This window comes from Rhinatrema bivittatum, chromosome 5, assembly GCF_901001135.1.
Source record: "Rhinatrema bivittatum chromosome 5, aRhiBiv1.1, whole genome shotgun sequence".
In the NCBI taxonomy this organism is placed as follows: Eukaryota; Metazoa; Chordata; class Amphibia; order Gymnophiona; family Rhinatrematidae; genus Rhinatrema; species Rhinatrema bivittatum.
Window position 1 is genome coordinate 81,302,012 of NC_042619.1, and position 27,788 is coordinate 81,329,799.

The following is a 27,788-nucleotide window of genomic DNA, read 5'->3' on the forward strand; positions in this document are numbered from 1 at the left end:
AATGGTTGGTTATAGTTGTGCTTAGTTCGATGTAAACCGAGTTGATTTGATCTGTATCAGTTAAGCTCCCAACTACGTCATCACTCTTCAGCTAGACCCATCAGAGGAGCTTACAAAGGCACTCTACATGTTCCCTCAACAAAATCCTCGCTCCAGAAACGTACCATATCTACTGCTGGCCCCATTCAATGGAACGCGCTCCCGCCAGATATCCGTCTAGAGTTTTGCCACTCCACATTCAAAAAGAAACTGAAAACCTGGCTCTTTAAACAAGCCTTTACAGGACCATAAGTACTTTTTTTTTTTTCCCCTTCAACCAGCAAGAGTTCCTCATCATATCATTCTCCAGGATCTACCTGACTCTATATCCATTCTCTTGCTGCAGATCTTACATGACATCTACTGTTTTGCTTTTATCTTTTTGTTTTTTGTTCTTATTTATACTGCTCTATGAGTTTTGTTAGCTAATTTGTTTACATTACAATGTTCATTTTGATCTAGTTTACCCTTTTCCAAGTTCCACAACCTTGTTCTATGTAATGCCTATTGGCAAAATTTATGTTCAGTTTCAATGTAAACCGATGTGATTTGTATTTCATACAGGAACACCGGTATATAAAAATCTAAAAATAAATAAATAAATATATAAATGCCTTAAATAAATAAATAAACATGTTTCAGATATTGTTAAGCTTTTTTTTAAAAGACAGAGATATTGAATGATTAAATGTGGTTAGGGTTCATTTTCTTTCTAGGTATAGATATAACTTTTTGTGAACCCATTAGTATTTACCTTCAGTTGAATTGTGCCTTGTAGGTTACTCTTATTCTCATTCATCCATAGGAAATAGATTTGCAATACAGGGCAACAACTATCAATACATTGTCCTTCCATTTGGTCTTTCAGCAGCCCCGAAGGTCTTCACAAAGTGTCTAGTAGCAGCACATGTAAGAGGAGAATGATGTATTAGTCTTTCATACTTAAACAAATGGCTAATGAATTTGAATTAAAATGTATAGCCTACTTTCTTTACGAGCACGTGATGTTTGAACCAGATTACAATTTGAAAATTTTAAAACATGACACTACAGTAACTCTCAAAAGATGACATATCCTAAACTTTCTGCTTAGACAACAAGCCTAACACTAAGCCAGAACTTCCATAGATTTTACCATTCAGACCCTACAGTCTCTAGGATTTATACTGAATTAACAAGAAATCACATCTGACTCACTTTCTATCTGGCATTCATAGGTGCTGTGATGGACATGGAAAAAAGGAAAGCTTTTCTTCCTATGCAAAATGGAAAAAAACATGCAAATTCATTATTCAATTGGACAATTCTCTCAGTAAGAAAGTTTATGAAGGCTCTGAGGCATATGGCAGCAACAGTCCATGTAACTCCTTTTACGAGAAATGCACATAATGGCTCAGTAGCACATCAGACATCACTGTAATCAACAAATTAAATTAAAATTTCAACGTTTGTCATGCAAGATTCTAACCTTGCCTGTAATACATTTTCTCAAATGGTGGATTTACTCACCAAGTCTGATGAAGGGTCCATTATTTCATCCTCCTCGGACTGACTGTGATAGATGCCTCCAGTCAAGCCTGTGATATACACCTAGACAATGTATTCAAGGATTTTAGGTCAAACAGGAATAGGAAGCTTCATATAAAGGGGCGATAGTGGGATTTGAACTCTGGTTTCCCTGGATCATAGCCATCTGCTCTAACCTCTAGGCTATTCCTCCATCTTCTGACCATAAGTTGCTTTCACAATCTTATGGTCACAAGACCACCTATATGCATTTTCCCTGATTGTACTAATCGCAAAGAGTTCTCAAGTTACATCAGGAGAAGGAACATAAGAACATGCCATACTGCGTCAGACCAGGGTCCATCAAGCCCAGCATCCTGTTTCCAATAGTGGCCAATCCAGGCCATAAGAACCTGGCAAGTACCCAAAAACTAAGTCTATTCCATGTTACCATTGCTAGTAATAGCAGTGGCTATTTTCTAAGTCAACTTAATAGCAGGTAATGGACTTCTCCTCCAAGAACTTATCCAATCCTTTTTTTTTTTTTTAATTTATAGCTTTTATTGGCATAACAAAGACAAACAACTGCATACCAAGTACACATTACAATGCAACCATAATTGAACAAGAAATGCTGTTGTACCGGATTACAAAGGGCTATTTCACGCAAATATATCCCCTTGATATCCCCGCCCCCCTCCCATAGAGGTAGCCAGCGTATATCAACTAGTATCAAGATACCTGGTTGGCAAGGCGCCTGCTATCAAGCAGCAAAAGCGCAGAATCGTGTATAGTGAAAGAGAAAACACTGTGGCAGATCAACATCTCATTGATGATAGAAAATCCCATGAAAACCCGCGATCCCAGGCCAGTTACGGTAACACCAAGTGACACCAGTCCTGTACCCAGTCAAGATATGTCACTTCTGACCACTAGAAATTCGTAGCCATTGTTCATATCGTCCCCAGATCTTTTGAAAGTGTTGAGTCGATTTATTGCGAAATGCTGTTATCTTCCCCAAGGTGTGCGAATGGAGGACCAAAGCTTGAACTTCTCCTCCAAGAACCCATCCAATCCTTTTTTAAACACAGCTATACTAACTGCACTAACTACATCCTCTGGCAACAAATTCCAGAGTTTAATTGTGCATTGAGTAAAAAATAACTTTATCCGATTCGTTTTAAATGTGCCCCATGCTAACTTCAGGGAGTGCCCCCTAGTCTTTCTATTATCCGAAAGAGTAAATAACCGATTCACATCTACCCGTTGTAGATCTCTCATGATTTTAAACACCTTTATCATATGCCCCCTCAGCCGTCTCTTCTCCAAGCTGAAAAAACCTAACCTCTTTAGTCTTTCCTCATAGGGGAGCTGTTCCATTCTCCTTATTTTGGTAGCCCTCCTCTGTACCTTCTCCATCGCAACTATATCTTTTTTGAGATGCAGCGACCAGAATTGTACACAGTATTCAAGGTGCGGTCTCACCATGGAGCGATACAGAGGCATTATGACATTTTCAGTTTTATTCACCATTCCCTTTCTAATAATTCCCAATATTCTGTTTGCTTTTTTGACTGCCGCAGCACACTGAACCGACTATTTCAATGTGTTATCCACTATGATGCCTAGATCTCTTTCTTGGGTTGTAGCATCTAATATGGAACCTAACATTGTGTAACTATAGCATGGGTTATTTTTCCCTATATGCATCACCTTGCACTTATCCACATTAAATTTCATCTGCCATTTTGATGCCCAATTTTCCAGTCTCACAAGGTCTACCTGCAATTTATCACAATCTGCTTGTGATTTAACTACTCTGAACAATTTTGTATCATCTGCAAATTTGATTACCTCACTCGTATTTCTTTCCAGATCATTTATAAATATATTGAAAAGTAAGGGTCCCAATACAGATCCCTGAGGCACTCCACTGCCCACTCCCTTCCACTGAGAAAATTGTCCATTTAATCCTAATCTCTGTTTCCTTTCTTTTAGCCAGTTTGCAATCCATGAAAGGACATCGCCACCTATCACATGACTTTTTACTTTTCCTAGAAGCCTCTCATGAGGAACTGTGTCAAATGCCTTCTGAAAATCCAAGTATACTACATCTACCGGTTCACCTTTATCCACATGTTTATTAACTCCTTCAAAAACGTGAAGCAGATTTGTGAGGCAAGACTTGCCTTGGGTAAAGCCATGCTGATTTTGTTCCATTAAACCATGTCTTTCTATATGTTCTGTGATTTTGATGCTTTTTTTTTTTTTCAATTATTTCTTTATTGAATTTTTTCAAACGATATACATAAAACATAAAATATGTTACTTCACAAATCAAAAATATAATTCTAAATTTGAGAACAAATAATAATTTCCTATGATAGACAAATAATCCTCTAATTTTCTCAAATTAGGATTCTAATAATGAGGGGGATCTGATTATCAAATAAATTCCCATACTTACAAATCATGTGGAGGGACAACTACTTCTTTATTCTCTATTGTATCTCCTAGAATCATTTCTTGGTTACTTTTTGGACTTGATTTATCTTGCAAGAAATTTTCTAATTGAGACGGTTCATTGAAACTAAATTTCTTACCCTGGAAATTAATAAAACATCTAGATGGATATCTAATATAAAACGTTGCTCCGATTTCCAGGGTTTTACTTTTCAGTTCCAAGAATCGTTTCCTACGGGCCTGAGTGGACTTTGAAACATCCGGAAACATATAAATCTTTTTACCACAAAACTGTAGGTCCTTATTTCTAAAGAATTTCTCCAATAAACATTCTTTTTCACTCTCAACCATAAAAGATACAAAGAGAGTTGCTCTGTTGTTGATAATATCTTTTGATTCCTCTAAAAATGTAGTAATTCCAACACTATTTTCCTCACTTATCTTGTTCTTATCGTATCGAGGTACAAAATAATGTATTTTTGAAAAAGATGGTATATCTTTTTCCTCATACATCAAGATTTCTTTTAAATACTTTATTAACATTTCTCTTGGGGATAATAACCTCGTTATTGGGAAGTTTACTAATCTTAAGTTTTTTACTCTTATCAAATTCTCCAAGTTTTCTAAATCATAATGTATCGAGGTGTTATCTCTAACTAATACATTTTCTACTTTCTGTAGTCTCTCTATTTTCCCTGTTGTTTCATTCATCAATATTTCTACAGCACTCAATCTTTTACCTTGTTCTAAAATTGACGTTCTATTAATACTAATTAGAGAAGTGAGAGAAGAATTAACTTGCGTCAAATTCATGTCCAATTTCACCAGAACCCTCCACAGATCCGAAAGAGTCACTTTGGAAGGGTCCACAGCCGAAATCTGTGGACTACCAACAGTTACCACCGGATTCCTTTCCTGTGCCTCACTCGAAACATCTCTGAGGCACACAGAAAGGTCAGATACATCCACCGCAACTTGCAAACTTCCTGCACTTACGTTGGATGCAACTTCCCCATCCAGTTGGTCCTCTCCCGGATTCCTGTGCGGTTGAGGGGGAGTTACTGCATTGCCTGGACTCAGCGAGGCTTCCGACGAGTCTCGCAAACTGTCCATCTTTGGCAAACCCTGCCGACTTACATGGGCGTCCATGGGTCCAAGCTTAGGTGTTATCGTTGCAGGAGACGATGTGGCAAATCTTGCCTTCCTTTTGCGGCCCATCAAACCGCAGATGTTTTCCTTCCCAGCCAAATCCCAGTCAAAGCCGGTCTAAGCCGAGAAGAATATTTACATCAAGCTGAAATCATGTCAGCACGGTTTCTATCCCGGGGATATCCTAGGCGAGTGATAAAACACGCCATGAAACGAGCGTTATACACCAATCGAGACCTGCTGTTCCTCCCATCCTCTCAGTTACTAACTGTATACTCCCGTTTTCCACCCTAAGTAGACAAATTACCACCATGATTCGTAGACATTGGCGAGCACTGTCCATGGAAACGGTATTTCCAGGTCCCCTACGGTTTACATATCGTAGGGGGAAAAATTTGCGAGACAAGCTTGTTCATGCAGACCTTGTACAGCGGCAGAATTCATCTAACGCACCAGGACATTACCCGTGCGGTCACTGCACGATATGCTCTCATACAGCACCCACTACATCGTTTACCCATCCGGTCTCTAAGAGAATCTTTGATTTACATTCACACTCCGATTGTACTACCTCTGGGGTTATTTATGTGATTACCTGCCCGTGCCCACTAATATATGTTGGAAAAACCACGAGAATGGTAAAGACACGTATTATAGAGCACTGCTCGAACATTAGGCATTCCAGAGAAAATGAGCCATTGGTAGATCATTGGGTAAAAAAATCTCACAATCTCACAGATCTTAAATTTATTGTCATTGAGGTGTTTCCACGACCTGCTCGCGGTGGCTGTTATGCAGAACAACTTGGCCGCATTGAACAGCGGTGGATTTTTATTTTAGATTCAGTTACCCCGAAAGGACTCAATCGGGAAATAGAATGGTTCCTTTTCACCTAGATCTCACAGTTAAGCTTGGTCACATTCAATGCTGCTATGACGAGCTACAGGAATGGGAACCAATGAACGGGGCTATCAGCTCCGCGTCATTGGTTCACCTGTAGTTTTTGGCGCCATTTTCCATTCTTTAAATACCTGACAGCGTTCAGAGCAAGAGCGCTCCCTGTCAAAATTGAACACACCAGCTGTCAGGTAAGAGTGGTGCTTATATTGTTTGTATTGTTGTTCGGCTGTAAGTCCTATATAGCATCCTGACCTTTTAATTATTTAATTTTAGTATTTCATATGTGAATTCCTGCTGGCGAGCCCTCCCGATGCAGCCGTAAGCGAAACACGGGACCGTGTCGGGGGACGCCGTAAAGTTACCTGTGATTTAAATCAGTGGAGCTGCCTAATGAATCAATAAAAACTTATTGCACTTTTGAGATCCGATTGGAGTCTTCTGTCAGGATTGACAATCTCCCTGCACTTCTCGTATGATGTGATATTTCCTTAAAGTGCAGTTTGCTCTAGCAGGTAATTGAAGTTTCCCATTATTACTGCACTACCAATTTGGTTAGCTTCCCTAATTTCTCTTAGCATTTCACTGTCCGTCTCACCATCTTGACCAGGTGGATGGTAGTATACTCCTATCACTATAGTCTTCCCCGACACACAAGGGATTTCTACTCATAAAGATTCAATTTTGCATTTAGTCTCATGCAGGATGTTTATCCTGTTGGACTCTATGCCATCCCGGACATAAAGCGCCACACCTTCTCCCGGGTGCTCCTCTCTGTCATTGCGATAATCTTGATAAAAGCTCCTTTTTCGCCATGCCAGGCTTGGATTCCTTGGCTTCATAGTCTATCAGTGGATTGTCCACATCACCTCACAATCTTCCTTTTTCTACTAACCCAGTACAGCGGGTCCCTACTTCATCCCAACCTTTAGTCACTAGCACTAATATCATGGATGTTGGGCACCAAGCCGTATATATCTCTCTCTCTCCCATTAGAGGAAAAAAGTAGTGGTAGCTGCAAGGAAACAATCTGCTAGACATTACTAGAGCTTCAAATGGAAAAGGTTTTGTCTTTGTAAATCTCCAGACCAGAACCCTTTCCAATGTAATACTTCTACATTATTGCAGTACATGCATTTATCTAAATCTGGATTAAAGTTCAGTTCTCACAGGACAAGCAGGATGGTAGTCCTCACATATGGGTGACATCACAAGACTGAGCCCTGTATGGAAAACTTTTGTCAAAGTTTCTACAAAGCTTTGACTGACACTGGCACACTGAATGCACTGAGCATGCTCAGCCTGCAGTTATCCCTGTGAACCACAGGTGTCTCCCTCAGTCTTCTTTTTTCTGCTCTGCAGTAAGCATAGCGGTTAGGAGCTCTGTGAGAAATTCTAACACTTTTACCTGACGGAAACACTTAAACCTTTACTTCACAAACACTTTTCCCTGCACAGGTCTCCCTTCACGTACGTTTATTCGACACTCTGTGAGTACTAGGCCCTGTTTTTTCGGTTGGTTCCTGTCACCTCCCTGGCCTGACAACCGACTGCGGCCTTCCCTCTCCCTATGTTTGTTAGCCACACATAGCCTGCAAGTGTCCCTCTGTGATACACTGCCTGGTTATTAGCGCTAGTGGGACAGGGACTTCCATGGTTTCCGTTGCTGCCAGGGCCCGTTGAGTTCAGTTCCTTCAATTTCCTCGGTACCCTTGCGCAGTCGATGCCCCCATCGCTACTGTCAGTACCCCTTTTTAGACCGTCCTGGATTCTTCGATGCCATTGGTACCCCTCCCCCGCGGTACACTGATGCCATCGGTCCCTGCATCGTTCTATCAGTGCCATCCATGTTTTTCATCCATGGCACTGATTTTTCCTTGGGTTTCATCGGTGCCATCATCACCCAGATGGATGCCATCGACCCACCCTTTGTGCCGTCGATGCCATCCATGCCTGGGTCGATGCCATCATTGCCCAGGGCATTTCCATTGATGCCAGGATCGATTCCATCGATGGGCATCGCCAGGGTCGATTGCACCGATGGCAACGACGTTCCTATCGATGCAGTCATCGACTCCATCGATGCTGGTATCATTTTTCCGATGCCAACGATGTTTTTTCAATTATTCAATGCCACATCGTTTCCATAGATACCTTTGCCAGTGCCGTCGGTGCTTCCGTCACTGTCAACAGTGCTCTGCCCGGGTCATCGATGTTTTTTCATATGTTTTTGACGATACCCTCGAGGCCGCTTCGGCCACCATCGACACCGTCAAAACAGACGCAGCACCTCCACATAATGCCCTCGCCTAAACACAGTGCTCCATGCTTTGGGTTCTTATTAAAGCCCTGTATTAGCCTACAACACTACATAGTGCCAGGAGCAGTGCAGGCATGCTGACAGTCCATCAGTCGCCATCCAAGACAGTGAAGGTATCCATCTCGGTGCTGGGGAAAGACCAGGCCGAGCACTGTGGTATGCATCATCACCAACACTGTGACTGTCCGCCACAGCGCCATCCAGCACATCGGTGCTTTCCTTCTCGGTGCTGGAGAATGCCCGGGCTGAGCAATATCACCACTGCCATCGCCACTGTCCTGCACAGTGCTGGCAGTCCTTGGTGCTCCAGAAACACCAGAACGAGTTCCGAAGGATCCTGCACTGGTGTCACCAGACATCGAGCTGCTGCGACGAGGGCCAGGTTCACGAGCTGTTAATTGGCTCCCCTCTTCCCGAGGCGTGCCCCACCCACGTCAGTACGGGATTGTGGCCCTCCACAAAATTACTGTGGTAGCGTCAGCCACGCTCAGCCTGTCTCCTCTATACCTGCGCCACCATACCAGGCATCAGAGTTGAGATGGGCGTCTACTCCCTCGATGACTCCTGAAATCCACGGAGCCAGCAATCTTCACCGGCTCGTCCTTCAGCGATCCACGTCGGATGGTAAGCACCCGCTTCTGCGGCATTCCCATTGAGATGTGTTCTCTAATTTGGGCCACATGGTTCGAAAAGTTCTAGGTCATGTACCTTTCAAGAACTGTATTAGTGTCACATATCGCTATGCCAGCTATGTCAGCCACAATATCAAGAGAACCTCTCTATCATTTCTTTGGGATTGCATCAGGACATCCTCCCATTTTCAGCAACGGGGCTCTGTACTGATTAATACTCTGGCTTCTGGTTCCTAATTCAGAACCAAAGTTCCAGATGCATTCGCTGATCTGCTAAACACAAGATCCAGCAACTACTACCTCAAGTGCAAGTCTACCTCGAAGCCTGACGACAGATCTCGATGTCTCCTTGTACAGCACACAGAAATGCGGGTAAGACTTGACCGCTCCCGTGGGAGGTTACATGATATCCAGATTACATCAGCCCCTCTACTTGGACAACACCTGGTCTCCCAACTTGCTGGATATCAGAGCAGCCACCCCACTTTGTACCAAGGTTCTCGGTACACTCCCCCACACGCTACAAAGCGCAGGGGGGAAAGGGGGGTTGGGGAGTTTTAATTACACTATTCTTTCTTTCAACAGAAAGTAGTTACACTCCGCCCATCCTGGACCTCCGAAATACCAACTTTCTTCAGAAGGTACAGGTAAAATGGTTTCTCTCGACACCATGCTTCCATATCGCAGTAAGTACATTACCTCTAATCTTTCTATGTGCTTCATGGTGAGTCAACAATATTACAATCCCAAGCTCTGCCAGTTGCACCAGCTTCAGTAACTGGGGTATTTCATTGAATCACTATCGGTGACTGCTGTTTCTCTACGGAGTGCAACATCATTCACGCTTTCCTTGCATAGACAGCTGCATAACCACAGTCAGTCCACGCAAGGCGTTCAAACTTCTTCATGACTCATTATACATTTACTATAAATTTACTATCTGGGATTACTGTCACTGCCATAAATCCCTTATACAACACTTCTGGACACCACAGTCACAATGACCTTCTTGTCCAGCAACCGCACAGACTTTCTAATAAATTTCTACTTGTCCCTGCGCGCATATTCCATAACCTCAGCCCCTCAATTTTTCATTGTCGGGCTATGGGCTTTTTTCACTATGCACTTTCCTCATAGATCCAAAACTGCTATTGGTTACATTCAGTGAAATTCCATTATCAGTGGGGCTAAGCTGTTCAACCGCTTTCGTCCCTCATCTATATTGCAGATCTAGAACCAAAATCCTAGTCTGATCCTGCTCATGCTCGTATTTACTCAGGGTTGTAAGTTTGACCTAAAATCTTCTCAACCCAATATGCGTCTATTCTGCTCCAGGCACAGTTTCACATAAACTTCCTGGAGCTTGTAGCCATGAGTTATACCCTTATGCCTTCCAATATTGCCTCTGCAACAAATTTTTGTGCATACAGACAGACAGCATAGGGACAATGTGCTTTCCAACACACAAGCACGCACATCATCTTAGCTGCTCTGCAAGGAAGCTGCGCAGCTCTACCCTTGGCCCTTGCTCACTCTACGCATCCTCGGGTCACTTATCTAAGAGACTTACTGAACACACGAACAGACCTTCTCCATATAGGTTCCATCCTCTCGAATGGTGTCAGAATACATGTGTGGCGAGAAAAATCTTCTGGTGCTGAGGTCAACCGAACTTGCCCTCTGCGTCCGAATCTAACCATACGGTGCACAGATTCTACTCCCTACATATGTTTCCGATGCGTTCCCATAGACGCCTTTCTTCCATCAAGGGCCTCTTAAATGTGTCTCTTCCGCTGCCTCTCATAGCCAGCTCTCTTCTAATGCTGAACCGGGACGGGGTTCACTGTTCCTCAGACCCACGTCCTGGCCGAGACCAGTATGCCTCCTATACTTCTCAATCTATCACACCAGTAACCAATTCGCCTTCTCACCAGTCAGTCACAAATCGTAGACTCACTGATGTTCTCAAGTACTGGTAGCGTCATAAAACCTTCCATACATAAATCCTACCATTCAAAATGGCATGATTTACCACATGACACATACAAAAGGGTATTACCCTTTTTCTTTTTTCTACACCACTCTTTTCTCTTGCTCCCTTGGATTCTGCTCCCCAGACATCCTCCACATGGGTACACCTCTGTTCCAGTTGGTGTATCGTTTGGGAGTGGGGATACCCGATTAACGGTAAACCCCTTTTGAGTCAGCTTACCATGGATTATCCACTGATCAAGCTGCCTCTATTTTCACTAGTTACGGAATGGAACCTATATTTCGTCCTTATAAGTCTCATATGTTCTTCGTTCGAGCCTTTCCATGCCTCTAATTTCACAGTATGACATGGGAAATTCTTTCCCTCATAAATGTCATTTCGGCCAGTGAGTTACACACCTTGTTACATACTCATTAGACCCTGCGTTCCTCCGTGACCGAGTGGTTTTACGTATTCAACTTCATATCCTTCTTAAGGTAGACGTTACATCTCACATTACTCAGAATATACTCTGCCCATTTTTCCCAACACCTCTCTCTCAGCAAAGCGAGAGGGTTTTTTCCACTCCTTGGACAGTAACAGTGTATTTGCATTCTAGCTAGATAGCACTACACTCCATAGGAATTCCACCTAACTCTTTCCTTCTGTGGCAAGAGTCAACCTGCGAGTTCCACTGGGCAAACAGACCTATTCCTCCTAATTGACGGTCTGTATCTCTTTTCCTACTTAACAAGCAGGCATTTCACTGCAACACTGTGTGTAACCACACTCTGTTGCGTCCGTCCCAGCCTCAAAGCTTCTCCTCGGCCGCTGCTGCTTGTACATATTTATCAGGCAGTAACCTGGAGCTCTCACCATAACTTTGCAGCCCATTATTGCTTAGATACGACTAGCCGACATGCTCCATGTTTGGCCAGTCCATCTACTCTTATTCTTTTTGGTTTAACTACCCATCATCCTTCCACCAACCCGTTACGGGTTTCAGGATGCTCTCGGTTCCAAATTCCACCCCGTCATTGCGCCTTCTGCAGGTCATGGGTGCATTTGGTGCACTCTCGGGCATCCTCAGCTCAGTACTCACCCATATGTGAGGACTACCATCCTGCTTGTCCTGTGAGAAAGCAAGTGTTGCTTACCTGTAACAGGTGTTCTCACAGGACAGCAGGATGCTAGTCCTCACGAAACCCACCCGCCACCCCGCGGAGTTGGGTATGTGTATGTTTTTACTTTTATTTTAGTTTCACTTGAGCTTTTAGCTATAAGACGAGACTGAGGGAGACACCTGTGGTTCACAGGGATAATTGCAGGCTGAGCATGCTCAGTGCGCTCAGTGTGTCAGTCAAAGCTTTGTAGAAATTTTGACAGAGAGGTTTTCGGTTTTGGGCTCCGTCCTGTGATGTCACCCATATGTGAGGACTAACATCCTGATGTCCTGTGAGAACACCTGTTACAGGTAAGCAACATTTGCTTTCTCCAAGCTCATTTAAGCTCAGTTGCTACTCCTCACTATCATTCTGAAGGTCTTCCAGTTTCCGGAATAACTGACAAGATTCATAAAGTATTTTCCACCTATACTTTCCTATGTAGGATCCTCATGTCCATTGGGACCTGAATGTGGTTTTGTCAAGTTTATTGCCACCTCCATTTGAACCCAATAGCAAACAATCACATGAAGTTTCTAACCTGGAGCATTCCTTTATTCATAGCTGTCACTTCAGCTTGAAGAATGTGAGCTTCAGGCACTAGCAATGTACCCCTCCATATACGCAAATAGACAAGAATAAAGTAGTACTTGGAACTCACCCTAAATTTCTGCCATAAGTTGTTAGTTAATTCTACATTAATCAGGAATTAATCCTCCTGTTCCCCCCCCCCCCCCCCCCCAAAGCCTCATGTCTTGAACTGTAAGGAGGTTTTGCTTTTCTACTTAAACAGAAGGAAGCTTCACAGGAAAACTCAGCTGCTCTCATTTAATCCAGTCAATTAAGGCCATTTTGTAATCTAACACTCAGCATGGCTATCAGACTGCATATATTCTGCTTTAAGAAGACAGGAGTACAACTCTCAGGCAAAATGATCAGCTCATCAAATACAGGCAACCGCTACTACAATAGCTGCCTAGTGTTCTGCTTTGATACAAAATATTTGCAAAGAAGCTACCTGGTCCACCAATCACAATTTTATTAAACACTACTGCTTACATCAGGACTTTCAAGTAGACAGTGCCTTTGGGCAAGCAGTTCTTAAAAACGTATTCCAGTAAAAGCTTCCACTCTCCCACCACCCTCTTGACTTGGTTGCAAAAAGTGTAATAAAAAATTTTTTCAAAATGTGATGGCAACCTTCAGCTTGGGGAGTCCTCTACTTGTGTGACTGACTTTTGTCCTAATTATTCATGAAGAAAGCAAAGTTGCTTACCTGTAAAAGGTGTTCTCTGTGAACAGAAGGACAAAAAAGCCACACAACCCTGTTCACCTCTCCTGTAGAATTTAAACTAAGCTAGAGAAATGAATGAGGAGACTCCTGCAAGCTGGTGTACAGGAACTCCCACATATGTTCAGAGAGATTGACCGTCTGAACTTAGAGAGTAGGTCCATGATAGTGCTGTCAGATGTCACCCTACTTGTGTGGCTGTTTTGTCCTGCTGTCCACAGAGAACACTTGTTATAGGTAAACAACTTTGCTTTTTTTTCCATCATGAGTATTTTATTAGCCCACCAAGTTCTGTATTATAAGCCAAGGCTGAAACGTTAAGTTTTTCTACAATCTCACTGATTAGCAATAGTTTAGAGTTGGTTTTAGGCAATAATTTTTTTTAGCAGAGATATTGTGATTACTATTAGGTTTTCATATAAATTGGAGTAAGAGTTTTTCTAATCCATGTGAAAGATGCCTAGATAGTTGTGAATTTTACCCAATGTAAAGCTTTAGAGAACAGTGATCTCTATAAAAAAAAAAAAAAAAAAGCATTTTTATAGTTTGGTTCTCTGTTACTTTTGATATTCAAAATTTATAGGAGGTAGTTTACAATTTTTCATCAAACACTGTTGTATCATGACATTTGTGTTAACTTTGTATTGGTGTTCGTAGATGTTCATGAGATCAAGAATACATTTTTTTTTAAAATTAATAATTGTATCAACTTTTAAAATAACATTGTTATTACAATATCAATATGAATACAAAATACAGAAAACATTCTCAAATCCCCCCCTCTCTCCCCTGCCAGCGTAGTGGAGCTGTAGCTCATCTGTTACAGAGTCCAGGTCACCTTGAATATCTGGAAGCAGAGCAGTGGGCAAGTAGTAGGGGCATATAAATACTTCTATCAAACCTCTCTACTTCATAACAGCCACTTCCCCCAGTTGACTGTTTGGAGGGATAAGGGTGTTACCACAATTGGGCACATGATGTCACAAGGGTCGATCATCTCAATGCAGGGACTAATGGATATTTCCCCTCTTAGCTCGAAAGATAAAGTAGCCCACTTTATCCAGATGCTACAATGCGCTAAACTGCTACGACCAAGCCATTCACTGTTTGAGTCCCTGGTTCAATATAGCGACAGAATAAAGGGGCCTGTTTCTAAGATATACCACACCCTATTCCCAGACAAACAGGTAACCAGCAATTTGAGAGACAGTGGCGGTAGACGTTGGGGGAGCAGCTGAGTCCTCAGACATGGGAGGCCATACTATATTTTGCCAGGAGACGTTCAATTTCAGGCTGGATTGCGTGAAAATTGCTATAAGATGATATATAGATGGTACTTCACCCCAGAATAAAATTCATAGGATATATCCTGCTGCCTCGGATTCCTGCTGGTGCAACTGTGGAAGCAGTGGAACTATACTTTCATATATGGGGGCTTGTCAGAAAATCCAGAACTTTTGGGAGATTCTTTTCACCTGTTAAGCGACCTGCACCATATTACTATTCCGGCCTCTGCTATTACTGCCCTACTGCATGTTTACCCGGATGCCTACATAAGTCCCAGCAGCGCTTCTGTTCCCATACCCTTATCGCTGTTCATACCTTGATAGCAGCTCAGTAGAAAACAGAGCAGGTGCCGCAGTTGCTGGAGGTCATAGATAAACTCCATACATACTAACTGCTAGCTTCTTAACAGCTACCAAATATGGGAGAATGTCGTCTTTTATCAAATCTTGGAAACCATTTATGGAATATATCTGTCAAATGTAATCTGATATTGTATTATGTGATCAGATGTTTATATGGGTAATATATTGATTCATAGCAACTTGGGTAAGAATGTATGTTTTTACATTGCACTCCAATGGGTTTTCAAAGTAACATGTTTCTTTTATAAGCATTGTGTACTAGGTATGCGGGCATCATGGTATGAAAGTGAGAAACCATTGTCTGACAAACACATTTTTTTTTACATTGTTTAAAACTAAATTCTTTTTCATGAGATGTAGTTTAATTTTTCTAGGCTGCAAGCTTCTGTATAAACAAGATTTTGCAAGACGTTTAGGATTGAAATGTGTTACTTGCAACTACTGCTTTCAGCTGTGTAAGAAGGCAGCAACTAAGGAACTTGATGGTACTATACGAGATTTCTGCAGTGAGGAATGCAGTAAAAAATTTCAAGATTGGTATTATAAGGTAAATCTTAAATCCTTTCTTTTCTTCCCTTTGACTAAAACATTTACGGTAATTTAATTTGAATCACTTCATTGAAACACAAAGCAAGTAACGTTTTTGGTCAATTTGTATTTCTGTAAATTTATAGGACTTTTAATATCCATTAATGTATTAAACAGCACTTTTGGTTGAAACTTAAGTGCTTTCAAATGTTTTTTAAATATGGCATAAAGAACAGCTTGATTGTTTTACAGCAAGGGATTTTGATACCAATAAATTGGAATTATGCTGTAATTTGGCGCCATAAACCTTCATTTGCCCCAGAGATGTTTTTCTTTGATTCCTGCTTCTGTCTACCTCACCGTGGGACCCCTCCCCCCCCCCAATTCCCAGTGTACCTAATTATTTAGTCTGGCCATTTAAGCAGTGGCCATGCACAGTAGATTTTTCCAGAACCCCTGCAATCATGGACCCCGAAGCTGACCACTAGTTGTCACCCTTAATGATAGAATTTATTCGCCTCTTCCCTCACCCCCATCTTCCTGGGAGGCTGTGAATACTACCTTTGCTTCATCCACAGCCCCAAGCTGATCAAGGTAGGAGAAGACCCAACTCTGGAGTTAAACCAAGGATCTTTTCCGCATGGCAGTGCTTGGTGCTGCCACAGAGCCATTGGACCACCTAAATATTTCATTTTTAAATCAATGTAACTCTTCAGGTGTTTTTGTTTATTGGGGGAGACATGATCAAAATTGTGTTAAGTTGTTGTTGTGTGCCTTGAAGTTATTCTTTTTTTTTTGAAATTTAAGTTTTTCATTTATTGAACCATTCAGCATAAGAATAACATACAGTACAAGGAACCTTTCAATGTACAAAAGCATAGAAAACCAATCTGGTTACAGAATTCAATAAGTTTCCAAGAACTATTTGTCCCCCTTTCCCCCCCCTCCCTCCCACCTTACGGCAGAATCTCACAGGAAAAAAAAAAAAAAAGAAAGAAACCCAAGTCAGTAACAGTAGGGTAAAGCTTCAACAGGATACAAGAAGCACAGTTTGAAAATATACCATAACAGAAGGTGATCCCGGTGCCCAAATTCAAAAGTCCAACCTTGACAGTCTGCAGTAACAGAAACGATACATAATATATACCATAAAATGATAGGCATCTTACAGCGTAACAATATAGTCCGCAAAGGGCTTCCAAAGTTTGTGGAAAGAAGTGTGTCTGTGATACTTGTCAGCTGTGAGTGAGGCCAGGTGTTTATATGAATGTAATTTTACCAAGACTTCGGAAAGTGTGGGCAAGCTAGGAGACCGCCAGTGAAGAGCAATAAGACTGCGTGCAGCGATAAACACTTGTATACACAATTTCTGTTGCATTTTATCTAGGGTATCCGGAAATACATGCAATAAAGCCATCTCCATCACTGGAGTGGTGAGAACCCCAAGCATATCGCTAATCATCTGAAAAATCCCTTCCCAAAATGGCTTAAGGCTAGAACAGGTCCACCAAACGTGCTGATAGGAGCCCAATTCTCCACAGTCTCGCCAGCAGTTGTCCGAGGCCTGTGCATACATTTTATGAAGCTTAACAGGGGTAAGATACCAACGATACATCATTTTATAACAGTTCTCCTGTAAATTAGCAGATATAGAACATTGGCGGGCCTGGTAAGCAATAACTCTCCACAACTCAGGGCTAATGCTATTGCCTAGATCCCGCTCCCATTGGACAATGTGGGTGCCTATTAATGCATCGGAAGGATAAAATAATTGATAAATTTTGGAGATAGACCCACTAAGGACATCTCCTTGAAGGAAGTATATTTCAAATAAGGCTCTCCCCGTACGCATGGACTTATTTTTGATTGCGCTGCGGATGAAGTGCGCAATTTGTGCATATAGCAAACAATCCCTGTGATCCAAGTCGTACAAGGTGAAGAATTGTTCCCTAGGTATCAAGGAACCGAGCTGTAAAAGATGACCCATCGTAGTGATCCCCTGCGCCGTCCAATGCTGCATGCGAGAAGTTTGGTAACCTGGGGGAAAGCTAGTATTATTCACTAATGATGATTGATAATAGTATCGGTGGGTACCCACTAGGTTGTGTCTGGAATGGGCCCATATCTTCAAGGTAACTCCCAAGGACCAGGGAATCTGACATATCGGCAACCATGTATTACGCGGCTGCCATAAAACAGCAGAGAGGTGCATAGGCCCCAAAATAGCCTGTTCAATAGTAACCCATTGCTTGCGGACAACTTGCCGAGAAAAGTCTAATACCACCCGCAATTGGGCCGCATGGTAATACCGTGAAAGATTTGGTACCGCCATGCCCCCTTGGGACTTAGGAAGATAGAGCACGGATTTAGAGATCCGTGGGGGTCGGCGTCTCCAAATAAAATCAAAAATTCTTGTTTGCCATTTCCTTAACCTATTAGAGGAAATGAACACCGGCAAAGATGCAAATAAATATAAAAATTTCGGTAACACTGACATCTTAGTTATAGCAATCCGTCCCAGCCAGGAGAAAGCGGATTTGTTCCAACGACTAAGGTCAGTAGTCACCTTACGGAGCAGTGGATTATAATTTAGATCTAATAGGTCTGTTAGTTTGGAGGATAACAGGACGCCCAAATATTTAATATGAGATTTGGCCCAGCGGAAAGGGTATGTGGATCCTAAGGTTCGTACTAATTGTGGGGGTACATTAACATTAAGCAATTCAGATTTATCAAAATTGACACGTAAACCCGCCACCTGACCAAAACAGGAAAGTTCCCTCATCACTCCCTGCAAGGAGCGCATGGGGTCAGTAAGAATCATGAGAATGTCGTCGGCGAACAACGACAGCTTATATTGCCTTTCTCCTATGGTAACCCCCTGAATATCCTTAGATGCCCGCATTCGGGATGTGAGTGGCTCCAGATATAGGGCGAATAATAATGGGGATAAAGGGCACCCCTGACGGGTGCCACGCCCTATAGGAAAAACCTCGCCATAACCATTATTGACCTTGACTCGAGCCTGCGGGTGTTCATATAACCTCTGTATCCAGGCAATAAAATTAGGCCCAAACTCTAACTTTCGCAGCGTCTGAAATAAAAAAGGCCAATGCACCAAGTCGAAAGCCTTTTCCGCGTCAAGGGACAGCAAAACCGCTGGCTCCCCCTTCTCCTGCACCCACCACATAAGGTCAATAACTTTTCTGATGTTGTCGGCTGCCATGCGCTTGGGAACAAATCCGACCTGGTCTGTATGTACTAAATCAGGAAGACAAGAATTAAGGCGCAGCGCTAGCACTCGAGCCAGTATCTTAAGGTCCACATTTATTAAAGATATTGGCCGGTACGAGCTACATTGAGTGTGATCCCTGCCCGGTTTAGGCAAAACAGTGATACCCGCTACGTTGGCCTGCTGGTGTATAGAGACACTCGCCTGAAGACTATTAAAGTATGCTGTCAAGGGTTCTGCAACTGTATCTAAACATTTTTTGTAGTAGGCTCCCGAAAGGCCATCCAACCCCGGAGATTTGCTAGGTTTTAGGGCTCTGATTACCGCTTCAACTTCGTCTACTGAGATGGGAGCATCAAGCCCCACTCTCTGATCCTCAGTAATTCGGGGTAGAGAGACGGAAGCTAAGTAATCCTCAATGTCAGAAAGAGGAATAGTGTCCTCAGCCGAGTACAGTGTTTCATAGAAGCGTGAGAAGGCATCCCGTATTCCTCCGGAGTCAGTGATAAGGGTGCCAGCAGGGTGTCGGATCTTAGTGATAGTGGACTGAGAGAGTTTCGCTTTCAGTTGGCGCGCCAAAAGCTTCCCCGCCTTATTCCCCCCTTCATAATAGGCTTGTTTAGTAATGTCCATAGCATAAAGAAGCTGTTGGTTATCAAGTTGTTGCAGTTGCGCTTTAAGAGCCAGAATCTGGTGGTAGCATTTCTGGGATTGACTCTGCATGTGCGCGCTATTGAGCCGGCCAAGTCGGGCCAGGAGTTCAACTCTAGCCAAATCCTTCTTCCGCTTACACGCGGTGGCCCTTGCTATCAAGAGGCCCCTGGCTACAGCCTTAGAGCAGTCCCAACGGATACTTGGGGAAATATCTGGGCTGTCGTTATTAATAAAATACTCTTGCAGTTGGGACTCCAGAGTTCTCACAAAATCCAAGTCCTGGAGTAAGGACTCATTCAATTTCCAAAATTTGGAACCCACATCACTGACTCCCAGATCGACACCGATGCTAATTGGGGCATGATCGGACCAGGTAATCGGTTCTATTACAGGACAGGTAACTCGATTGCTCAACCGTTTGTCTACCAAAAAATAGTCAATCCTCGAGTAGCTATCATGTGGAGAAGAGTAAAAGGTGTACGAGCGTGAGTGTGGATATCTATTTCTCCAGACATCTACCAGCTGCCAGTCACGCAGGAGATCCTGTAATTGAGTCCGAGGGGTTTGTAGGAGCGCACCTTGAAGCTTTGAATTATCTAACTCTCGATTTATGGTCAAATTAAAATCCCCCCCCAAGATTAATGAACCCTCTGCGTGCTGCAGCAAGAGTCCCTGCAGGGTCGTAAAAAAGGTCTTCTGATCTACATTTGGGGCATAGATGGACACAAGTGTGTAAACTTGAGATCCTACTTGTATTTTAAGTAGTAAGTATCTACCAGCCGGGTCCTCAATTAGTGATAGAACATCAAAAACTATATGAGAAGAAAGCAATATTCCCGTCCCAGTATATTTATGCTTTACACAGCTGGCAGCAGCAAATACGTGGGGAAACTCCCTGCAGCCCAGCAAATGAGTATATCTGCGTTTGAGGTGAGTTTCCTGTAAAAAGGCGATATCCGCCTTAAGATAAGCAAGTTCTTTCCTGAGAAGAAAGCGTTTCCTATAGGTATTGAGGCCCTTGACGTTTAAAGAAATTATTTTAACCATGAGGAAGTCCATGAAAGCAGACACCACATAACATTACCTCATGGTTAAGGACTAAGAACAATGGAAGAGAATGATTGAACACCTTAGGACTAGTACATCCCCCCGAGGAAGCATAAAAAGAAAATAGAAGCAAAGTTACAGACTTGTGTGATGTATAGAAAAAGAAGAAACTTCTGCCATAAATTCCCCCCCCCCCCCATCCTATGGCGGTTCGCTGCACCCAAGCGAACCAGTAATGGGAAGCGCTGTGCAGACAACTCAGACCCCCATCATAGACCCCCCCATCCCCGGGCAAAATTCACAGTCCCCACCATTAACATTTGAAACTTAAACTTAAACTTAAAACGGCATATAACTTTGAAAACTTTCATAAAGCAGTAGCCCCCCAGAAAATGAGAAACCAGGCGCACGCAAGGCCCAACAGCTTGACCTTCATAATCAGCACTGCAAGAAAGGAGGAATTCTCCCTCCCAGTATGTGAAAACCGCAGTCAGCCCAGTCCCTCTGGTGTAACCTCAGATTGCGATTGTTGCCTGCGTAGTCTACCCCGTCCAGGTCCCGGGCGTCGCCATTTTGAACTTCTTGTAGTCCCAGGCCCCTGCTGCCGAGGTACTGAAGCCGAAAAAGGTGCATCCAACCCAGCTTTCTGAAAACATTCGATGGCGTCGGAGAGAGTCTTAACCCGATAGGTAACACCCTTCCGCTGAAAAATCAGGGCGAACGGAAACGCCCAGCGGTACCTGATGTCTTCATTCCTAAGGGCTGTGGTCACTTCTCGAAGCTGGTAACGCTTCTGCAATGTGATGGGAGCGAGATCATTAAACACAGAAATCTCCAGATTCTGCCATTTGACCACTTGGAGGGCTCGCGCGGCCGTCAGGACATCCTCCTTAATGCGAAAATGATGAAATTTCAAAATAACGTCCCGTGGGCGTCCATCTGTTCTCGGGCCCAAGGCTCTATGAGCACGTTCAAGATCAACCTCGGGGGGGGCCCGATCCCCTCCTGCAGCGGGCTTGTGGCTAGATAATATATGCTGACAAATAGCGATAGCTGTAGCCATGCAATCATTATAAAGATCAGACTCCGGTATGCCCCTTAAGCGTATATTTGCCCTCCTCGATCTGTTTTCCAGATCCTCCACCTTCTCGGAGAGCAGCTCTAAATCAGTGGTAACCCGGTTGTTTTGGGTGGCGAGTGATTCAGTCAATACCTCCTGGCCCTCCAAGCGGGTATCCACGTCGTCAACCCGGCGTCCCAGGGCATTTAGATCCTCCCTGACATCTGCGATGGAAGCTACAATCTCGACTTTATGAGCCTTTAAATCCGCCCTCAGTTCAATAAACCAGTTCCTCATTTCGGAACGGGTAGGAAACTCCGGCGGACCAGAAGTCGCTAAGGCTGCGCTAGCCGTTTCCTCGTGGCCGAGGCCGGTAGTCGGGTCCTCGTGGCCTGAGGCCCTCTCGGCCTGCGCATCATCCTCTGGGAGAAGTTCCTCCGCAAGCTTGCTAAACGCAAACTGTTTTAAGTCCGTGGTTTTTTTTTTTGCTGCCATCGCAAACGAAATCTGCAGCCCAGAGCGCTATTTTAGTGTGGCAGGGGTTGCAACTGCCGCTCTAAATGCCGTTTTTAGCCCGGGTTTAGGAGGAGCAAGCAAATCAAGCGGCCATCTTGTTGAGCTGCTCTCTAGCGCGCCCCCGAAGTTATTCTTTTATGTTAAATCAATGCATGCATAAAAATAGATTGGTTATAAAATCCCATGATTCTATAAAAGATTTTCTACCTGTAAAGCAGTTCACTAAAGCAGCGATTCTCAACTGGTGTGTCACAGCTCCTGGTGTCCCACTGCCCAAGTTTTGCTTCCCTCCCATTCCTGGGAACTCCGCGGATTTGACCCAGAGACTCCGGAATTCTAATGAAATTGCTGGAGCTCCGGGCTAACACCTGAAACCTCCGGTGTCCTGCTTCCATTTTGAAACAGCCTGTGTGCCTGCAGTAACCAGTGAGAAGACTCCTTGCCTCCATGGGCTAATCTGAAGCCTCCTCCCTTCTTTCTGCCCCGCAGGCCAATCAGGAAAACTCTTCCTTTCCTAGCGTGTAGCAGATGGACTCAGGACCAATGGGTATAGTGTGCTCCTGATAGCAGTTGGAGATGGAGTCAGATTTCAATCTGACTTCACCACCAGTACATATACCCCTGCAGGAAGCTCTGCTCTTCAGTATTTCTCAGTCTCCATAGCAGTTCAGAGCTCTATACACGATTGCACAGCGTTAGAGTATTCAAACCAAAGAAAATTCCAAACAGGAAGAAACCTTACCTCTACAGATGAGCCCCGCTCTCCTGCGGTGATACCTACTGGTCCCTCCCCCAGTCGAGAATTCCTGAGGTGATTTCTGAGATCCCTCAGAGGTAGGCCTTTGTCTGGCAGCCGGTTCCCGGCGTGGACTTAGCCCCGGCAACAGGAGAGGCTGAGAGGCAGCGGGTGGAACACCGAGCGCGGCGGTGAAGGTACTTTTCCCTCTCCCCCCGCAGCCGGAGACCGCCTGGAACGAAACCAGGGAAACTCCGAGACAAGGTAAGGTAGAAAACATTCTAAAAGTCTCCGGTCTCCAAGGCTCGGAAAGCCGCACAGATCGTCAGTCGGCGTCTGTGCTATCGGGTTGATCAGCCCCGTCCTGGCTAGACCCTGATCCAATTCGAGGGTCCTCCCACTTGGAGACCCTCCGAGGTGGTCACCATATTGCTCGCGTGGTCGCCGATGCCATTTCCCAACGATCGCTGTCCTGTCCGCCTAACTGAGCCGTGTGCACAGACACGAGCCAGGCGCACAACCTACTTGTGCGCACATTGGCACGTTGCATAAGTGCCGTGCGCACAGCGATGTGCACGAGTGGGCCGGGCGCACAGCCACATGCTCAGTGTGTTAAATCTGTGCACACAGCGGCGCGTGCATCTTGTGAGTGCGCATCTCTGCCTACGTGCACATCTTCGTTGCACCTGGAGCACATAACTAAGCCTCCCAGCTCGCGCATTATATGGGGCTTTCTGCTACCCTACGCGCACAAACCATGGCACCACCATCCAAGAAGGTCAAAGCACAAGCCCTCTGCCCAGCCTGCCACATAAGAGCTGCGCAGCACGAAGAGGCCATGACCCTGTGCCGACAGTGCAAGGAGGCTCTGGGAGAACCAGGTAAAGGCCCTCCCCAGCCAGTACAAGAATCCGGATCCACCAATAGTACACTGGACCTCTCCACCCCCAGCGCGAGCCTCCCTCAAACGGGGCTCCCTGGGGACGCAGCGGCTTTCAATCTAGATCCAGGATCCTTTTCCTGGGTAGAATTCTTTAAAGGTCTTCACACCTTTGTCCACATGCAACCAGCACCACCGATGACACAACCACAGCCTCCTCCAGAGGATCCTAACCTCCCAGGGCCCTCTAGGCCCCCCAGAGACATACCGGCCAAAAGCCTCTCCATAGGGGACACGGACACCTCAGACGAGGATCAAGAATCCCTGGAGAAAGGGAAAATCCCTCCAGGAACGGAATCTTACCCAACCATGAGGCGTTTTTTCTCCAAAGACTAGCTATCAGACCTCATGGCTCACAGCTTGAAGGAACTCACCATTCTGGGCACTGGTGCCACAGGGGAACCGAAGATGAACCCTCTCCTAGAGGGACTCCATCAGGCCTCACGCCATTTCCCTCTGCTGCAAAGCCGTACAACAGGTGATCGACCTGGAATGGGATGCCCCGGAGGCCAGTTTCAAAGGCGGACGGGCCCTAGAAGCCCTCTATCCACTGGAACCCTCAGCCAAAGATCTCCTGGCGTTCCCCAAAGTGGACGCCATGGTCTGCATGGTCACAAAGCCCACTACCATCCCAGCTGAGGGAGGAGCGGCACTCAAGGATACCCAGGACAGACGTCTGGAATCCATCCTTAAACAGTCATTTGACATATCAGCTATGTCACTACAGATTGCTGCCTGCTGTGCCTTGGTAACATGCGCCTGCTTATCCTTGACCAGGAATGCCGCCACGCCTGTCGAAACGCTAGAGCCAGCGGTATCCTTTTTCATGGATGCACCTCAGCCAGGGGCGTCTCATCCATAGTGGCAACCAGAAGGCAACTCTGGCTCCGATTGGTCAGCCGATGCGACTTCCAAGACAAAACTCACGAGAATGCCCTTTAAAGGAGTCCTCCTGTTTGGAAGCGAACTGGAGAAGTTAGCTGACAAATGGGGCGAATCCCCAGTACCTTGGCTACCGGAGGACAAGAACAAAAGAAGCCAACGGCCCTGCCCCCAATTACCTGGGGGCAGAGGATCACAGCGCTTCAGACCCTACAAGAGTACATACCAACCCCCTCGCCCCGCAGGCAGGGTCCAGTCCTTTTGGAACAACACAAGAGGGGAGCCAGCTCTGGCACAGGCCCAGCCGCACCTCACAATGAGAATCAGCTGACACCATCCACAGGAAGAAGCTATAGGGGGCAGGCTTGCCCTATTCTACCAAAGATGGGTCGAGATAACAGCGTACAAGTGGGTCCTAACCATCATTCGAGAGGGATACTATCTGGACTTCCACAATATCTCTCTGGACAAGTTTGTGAAATCTTCTTGCCACACACCCTCCAAGAGGACGGCAAGTGGAAACCACACTGGCCAAATTGCTCGACCTAAAGGGCCGTAACGCTGGTGCCCACGCAACAACAAAATACTGCGCACTATTCCATCTATTTTATCGTCCCCAAGAAAGAGGGAACGTTCCGGCCCATCTTGGACCTCAAGTCGGTCAACCGCTACCTGAGGGTACCACACTTCCGCATGGAAATCCTGCGCTCCGTCATAAGGGCAATACAGCTGGGAGAATTCCTTACATCCTTGGACCTGTCAGAAGCATACCTGCACATCCCAGTCCATCACGAGCATCTGCGCTTCGCGATCCTGGACCCCCACTACCCGTTCCGAGTGCTACCCTTCGGGCTCACCACAGCCCCTCGAAAGTTCACCAAAATTATGATGGTAGTAGCGGCGACAATGAGGAAAGAGGGAATCCTCGTTCACCCATATCTGGACGATTGGCTGATCAGGGCAAAGTCTCCAGAGGAAAGTCATCAGGCGACCACCAGAACCAAGGCTCAACTGGAGAACCTCGGGTGGGTTGTCAACACAAACAAGAGCTGCCTACAGCCATCCCAATCTCTAGAATACCTGGGAGTCTGGTTCGACACCAGACAAGACAAGGTCATTCTTCCCCCTACGAGGAGAAGAAAACTGACGAAGCAATTGCAAAACCTGCTAACAAGTCTTCGCCCCAACGTATGGGAGTTACCTCCAAGTCCTTGGCCTCATGACATTAACCTTGGAAGTGGTCCCATGGGCAAGAGTGCACATGCGACCGCTACAGTGCTCCCTTCTGTCACAGTGGAACCCGATGTCCCAGGACTACTCAGCCTGCAGCTCCCGAAGGAGGTGGGGAACCAGCTCCAATGGTGGTTACAAGAAGACCATTTGAGCAAGGGAGTAAGTCTATCCCCGCCGACCTGGATCTTGCTCATCACGGACGCGAGCCTATGAGGGTGAGGAGCCCACTGCCAGGAACTGTTGGCCCAGGGGCAATGGGACAAGGAAGAGTCAGGATGGAACATCAACCGACTGGAAGCCCGAATGGTCAGACTAGCCTGCATATGGTTCAGTCAAGATTCCGGGACAAAATCTGTCAGTCATGTCAGATAACGCCACGACAGTTGCCTACATCAACCGCCAGGGAGGAACCAGAAGCCAACAGGTGTCCCTGGAAATAGATCCCCTAATGGCGTGGGCGGAAGCAAACCTACAAGGGATCTCAGCCACCCACATCGCGGGAAAAGACAACATCTGTGCGGATTACCTCAGCAGAGAAAGTCTAGACCCAGGGGAATGGAAGCTGTCGACCACAGCCTTCCAGTTGATAGTAAACCGCTGAGAAACCCCAGCCATGGATCTGGCAACCCGGTCCAACGCCCAAGTTCCCAACTTCTTCAGTCGCAGACGAGAACCACAATCCCAAGGGATTGATGCCTTCGCCCAGACCTGGCCACAGGAAGACCTGCTATACGCCTCCCCCCCCTCCCCCCCGTGACCACTACTGGGCGGGATCATCCGCAAGATAGAGCACCACAGGGGACTAGTACTTCTAGTGGCCCCGGACCGGCCAAGAAGGCCGTGGTACGCAAGACATGCGAAGACCTCGTGACAGGGAGCCATCTCCCTCCACACAGGGATCTGCTCCAGCAAGGCCTGATCCTCCACGAAGACCTAAACTCAATTCTCTCTTATGGTCTGGCCATTGAGAGGACATGCCTGAAGAAGAGCGGATACTCGAGGGCGGTGATTGACACCTTGCTCCGAGCGCGCAAGTTCTCCATATCACTGACCTATATACGAATATGGAGAATATTCAAAGCTTGGTGCGAAGACCACGACATCCTTCCGTGGACAGTCAAAATTCCCATGATCCTGTAATTTCTGCGGGACTGATTACAGAAGGTGGCTGTCTCTCAACTCCATCAAGGTTCAGGTGGCCGCACTGGCCTGTTACAGAGCCAAAGTGGAAGGCTCCAGCCTAGCATCTCATCCGGACGTCTCCCGCTTCCTGAGAGGGGTCAAGCAGATTCGACCACCCCTAAAGTGGCCGGTACCCCTATGGAACCTCAATCTAGTACTAGACTTCCTAGCAGGAGCCTCCTTCAGTCCTATCCGAGATCTGCCTCTACGACTCCTATCCCTGGAGACGGCATTCCTAGTGGCAATATGTTCGGCCCGTCGCATCTCCGAACTTCAAGCCGCATCCTGCCGAGAACCGTTCCTCAGGTTCACACTGGGATCCATACAGCTTCGCACTGTCCCCTCCTTCCTCCAAAAAGTGGTTTCTCACTTCCATCTAAACCAAACCATATCGTTGCCATCTCCAGACGAGCATAAGGACTCGGAAGAATCTCGCCGCCTTCGTCATGTTAAGGTCAGCAGACTCCTAGTCCAATACCTAGAAAGGTCGTAATCCATATGAAAGATGGACCACCTATTCGTCCTTCACAGCGGGAAGAAACAAGGGGAAGCGGTCTCGGGGGCAACCATACCATGCTGGATCAAAGAAGTAATCAAGGCGGCCTACGTAGAGGCAGGCAAGCCTCCATCTCTACAAGTCAAGGCCCATTCCACTAGAGCCCAGGCAGTGTCCTGGGCAGAAACCAAGATGCTGTCC

At 45.4% G+C, this 27,788-nt stretch overlaps 1 protein-coding gene across 1 annotated transcript in view; it reads left to right on the forward strand.

The window, feature by feature from the left end:
- The window catches only part of ZMYM2 (zinc finger MYM-type containing 2), a 581,711-nt gene that overhangs the window by 229,220 nt on the left and 324,703 nt on the right, over window positions 1-27,788 (forward strand). Inside the window, exon 12 of the mRNA XM_029602506.1 lies at window positions 15,456-15,628. Within this exon, the coding sequence (XP_029458366.1) occupies window positions 15,456-15,628 (173 nt within the window). The remainder of the gene's footprint in view (window positions 1-15,455; window positions 15,629-27,788) is intronic.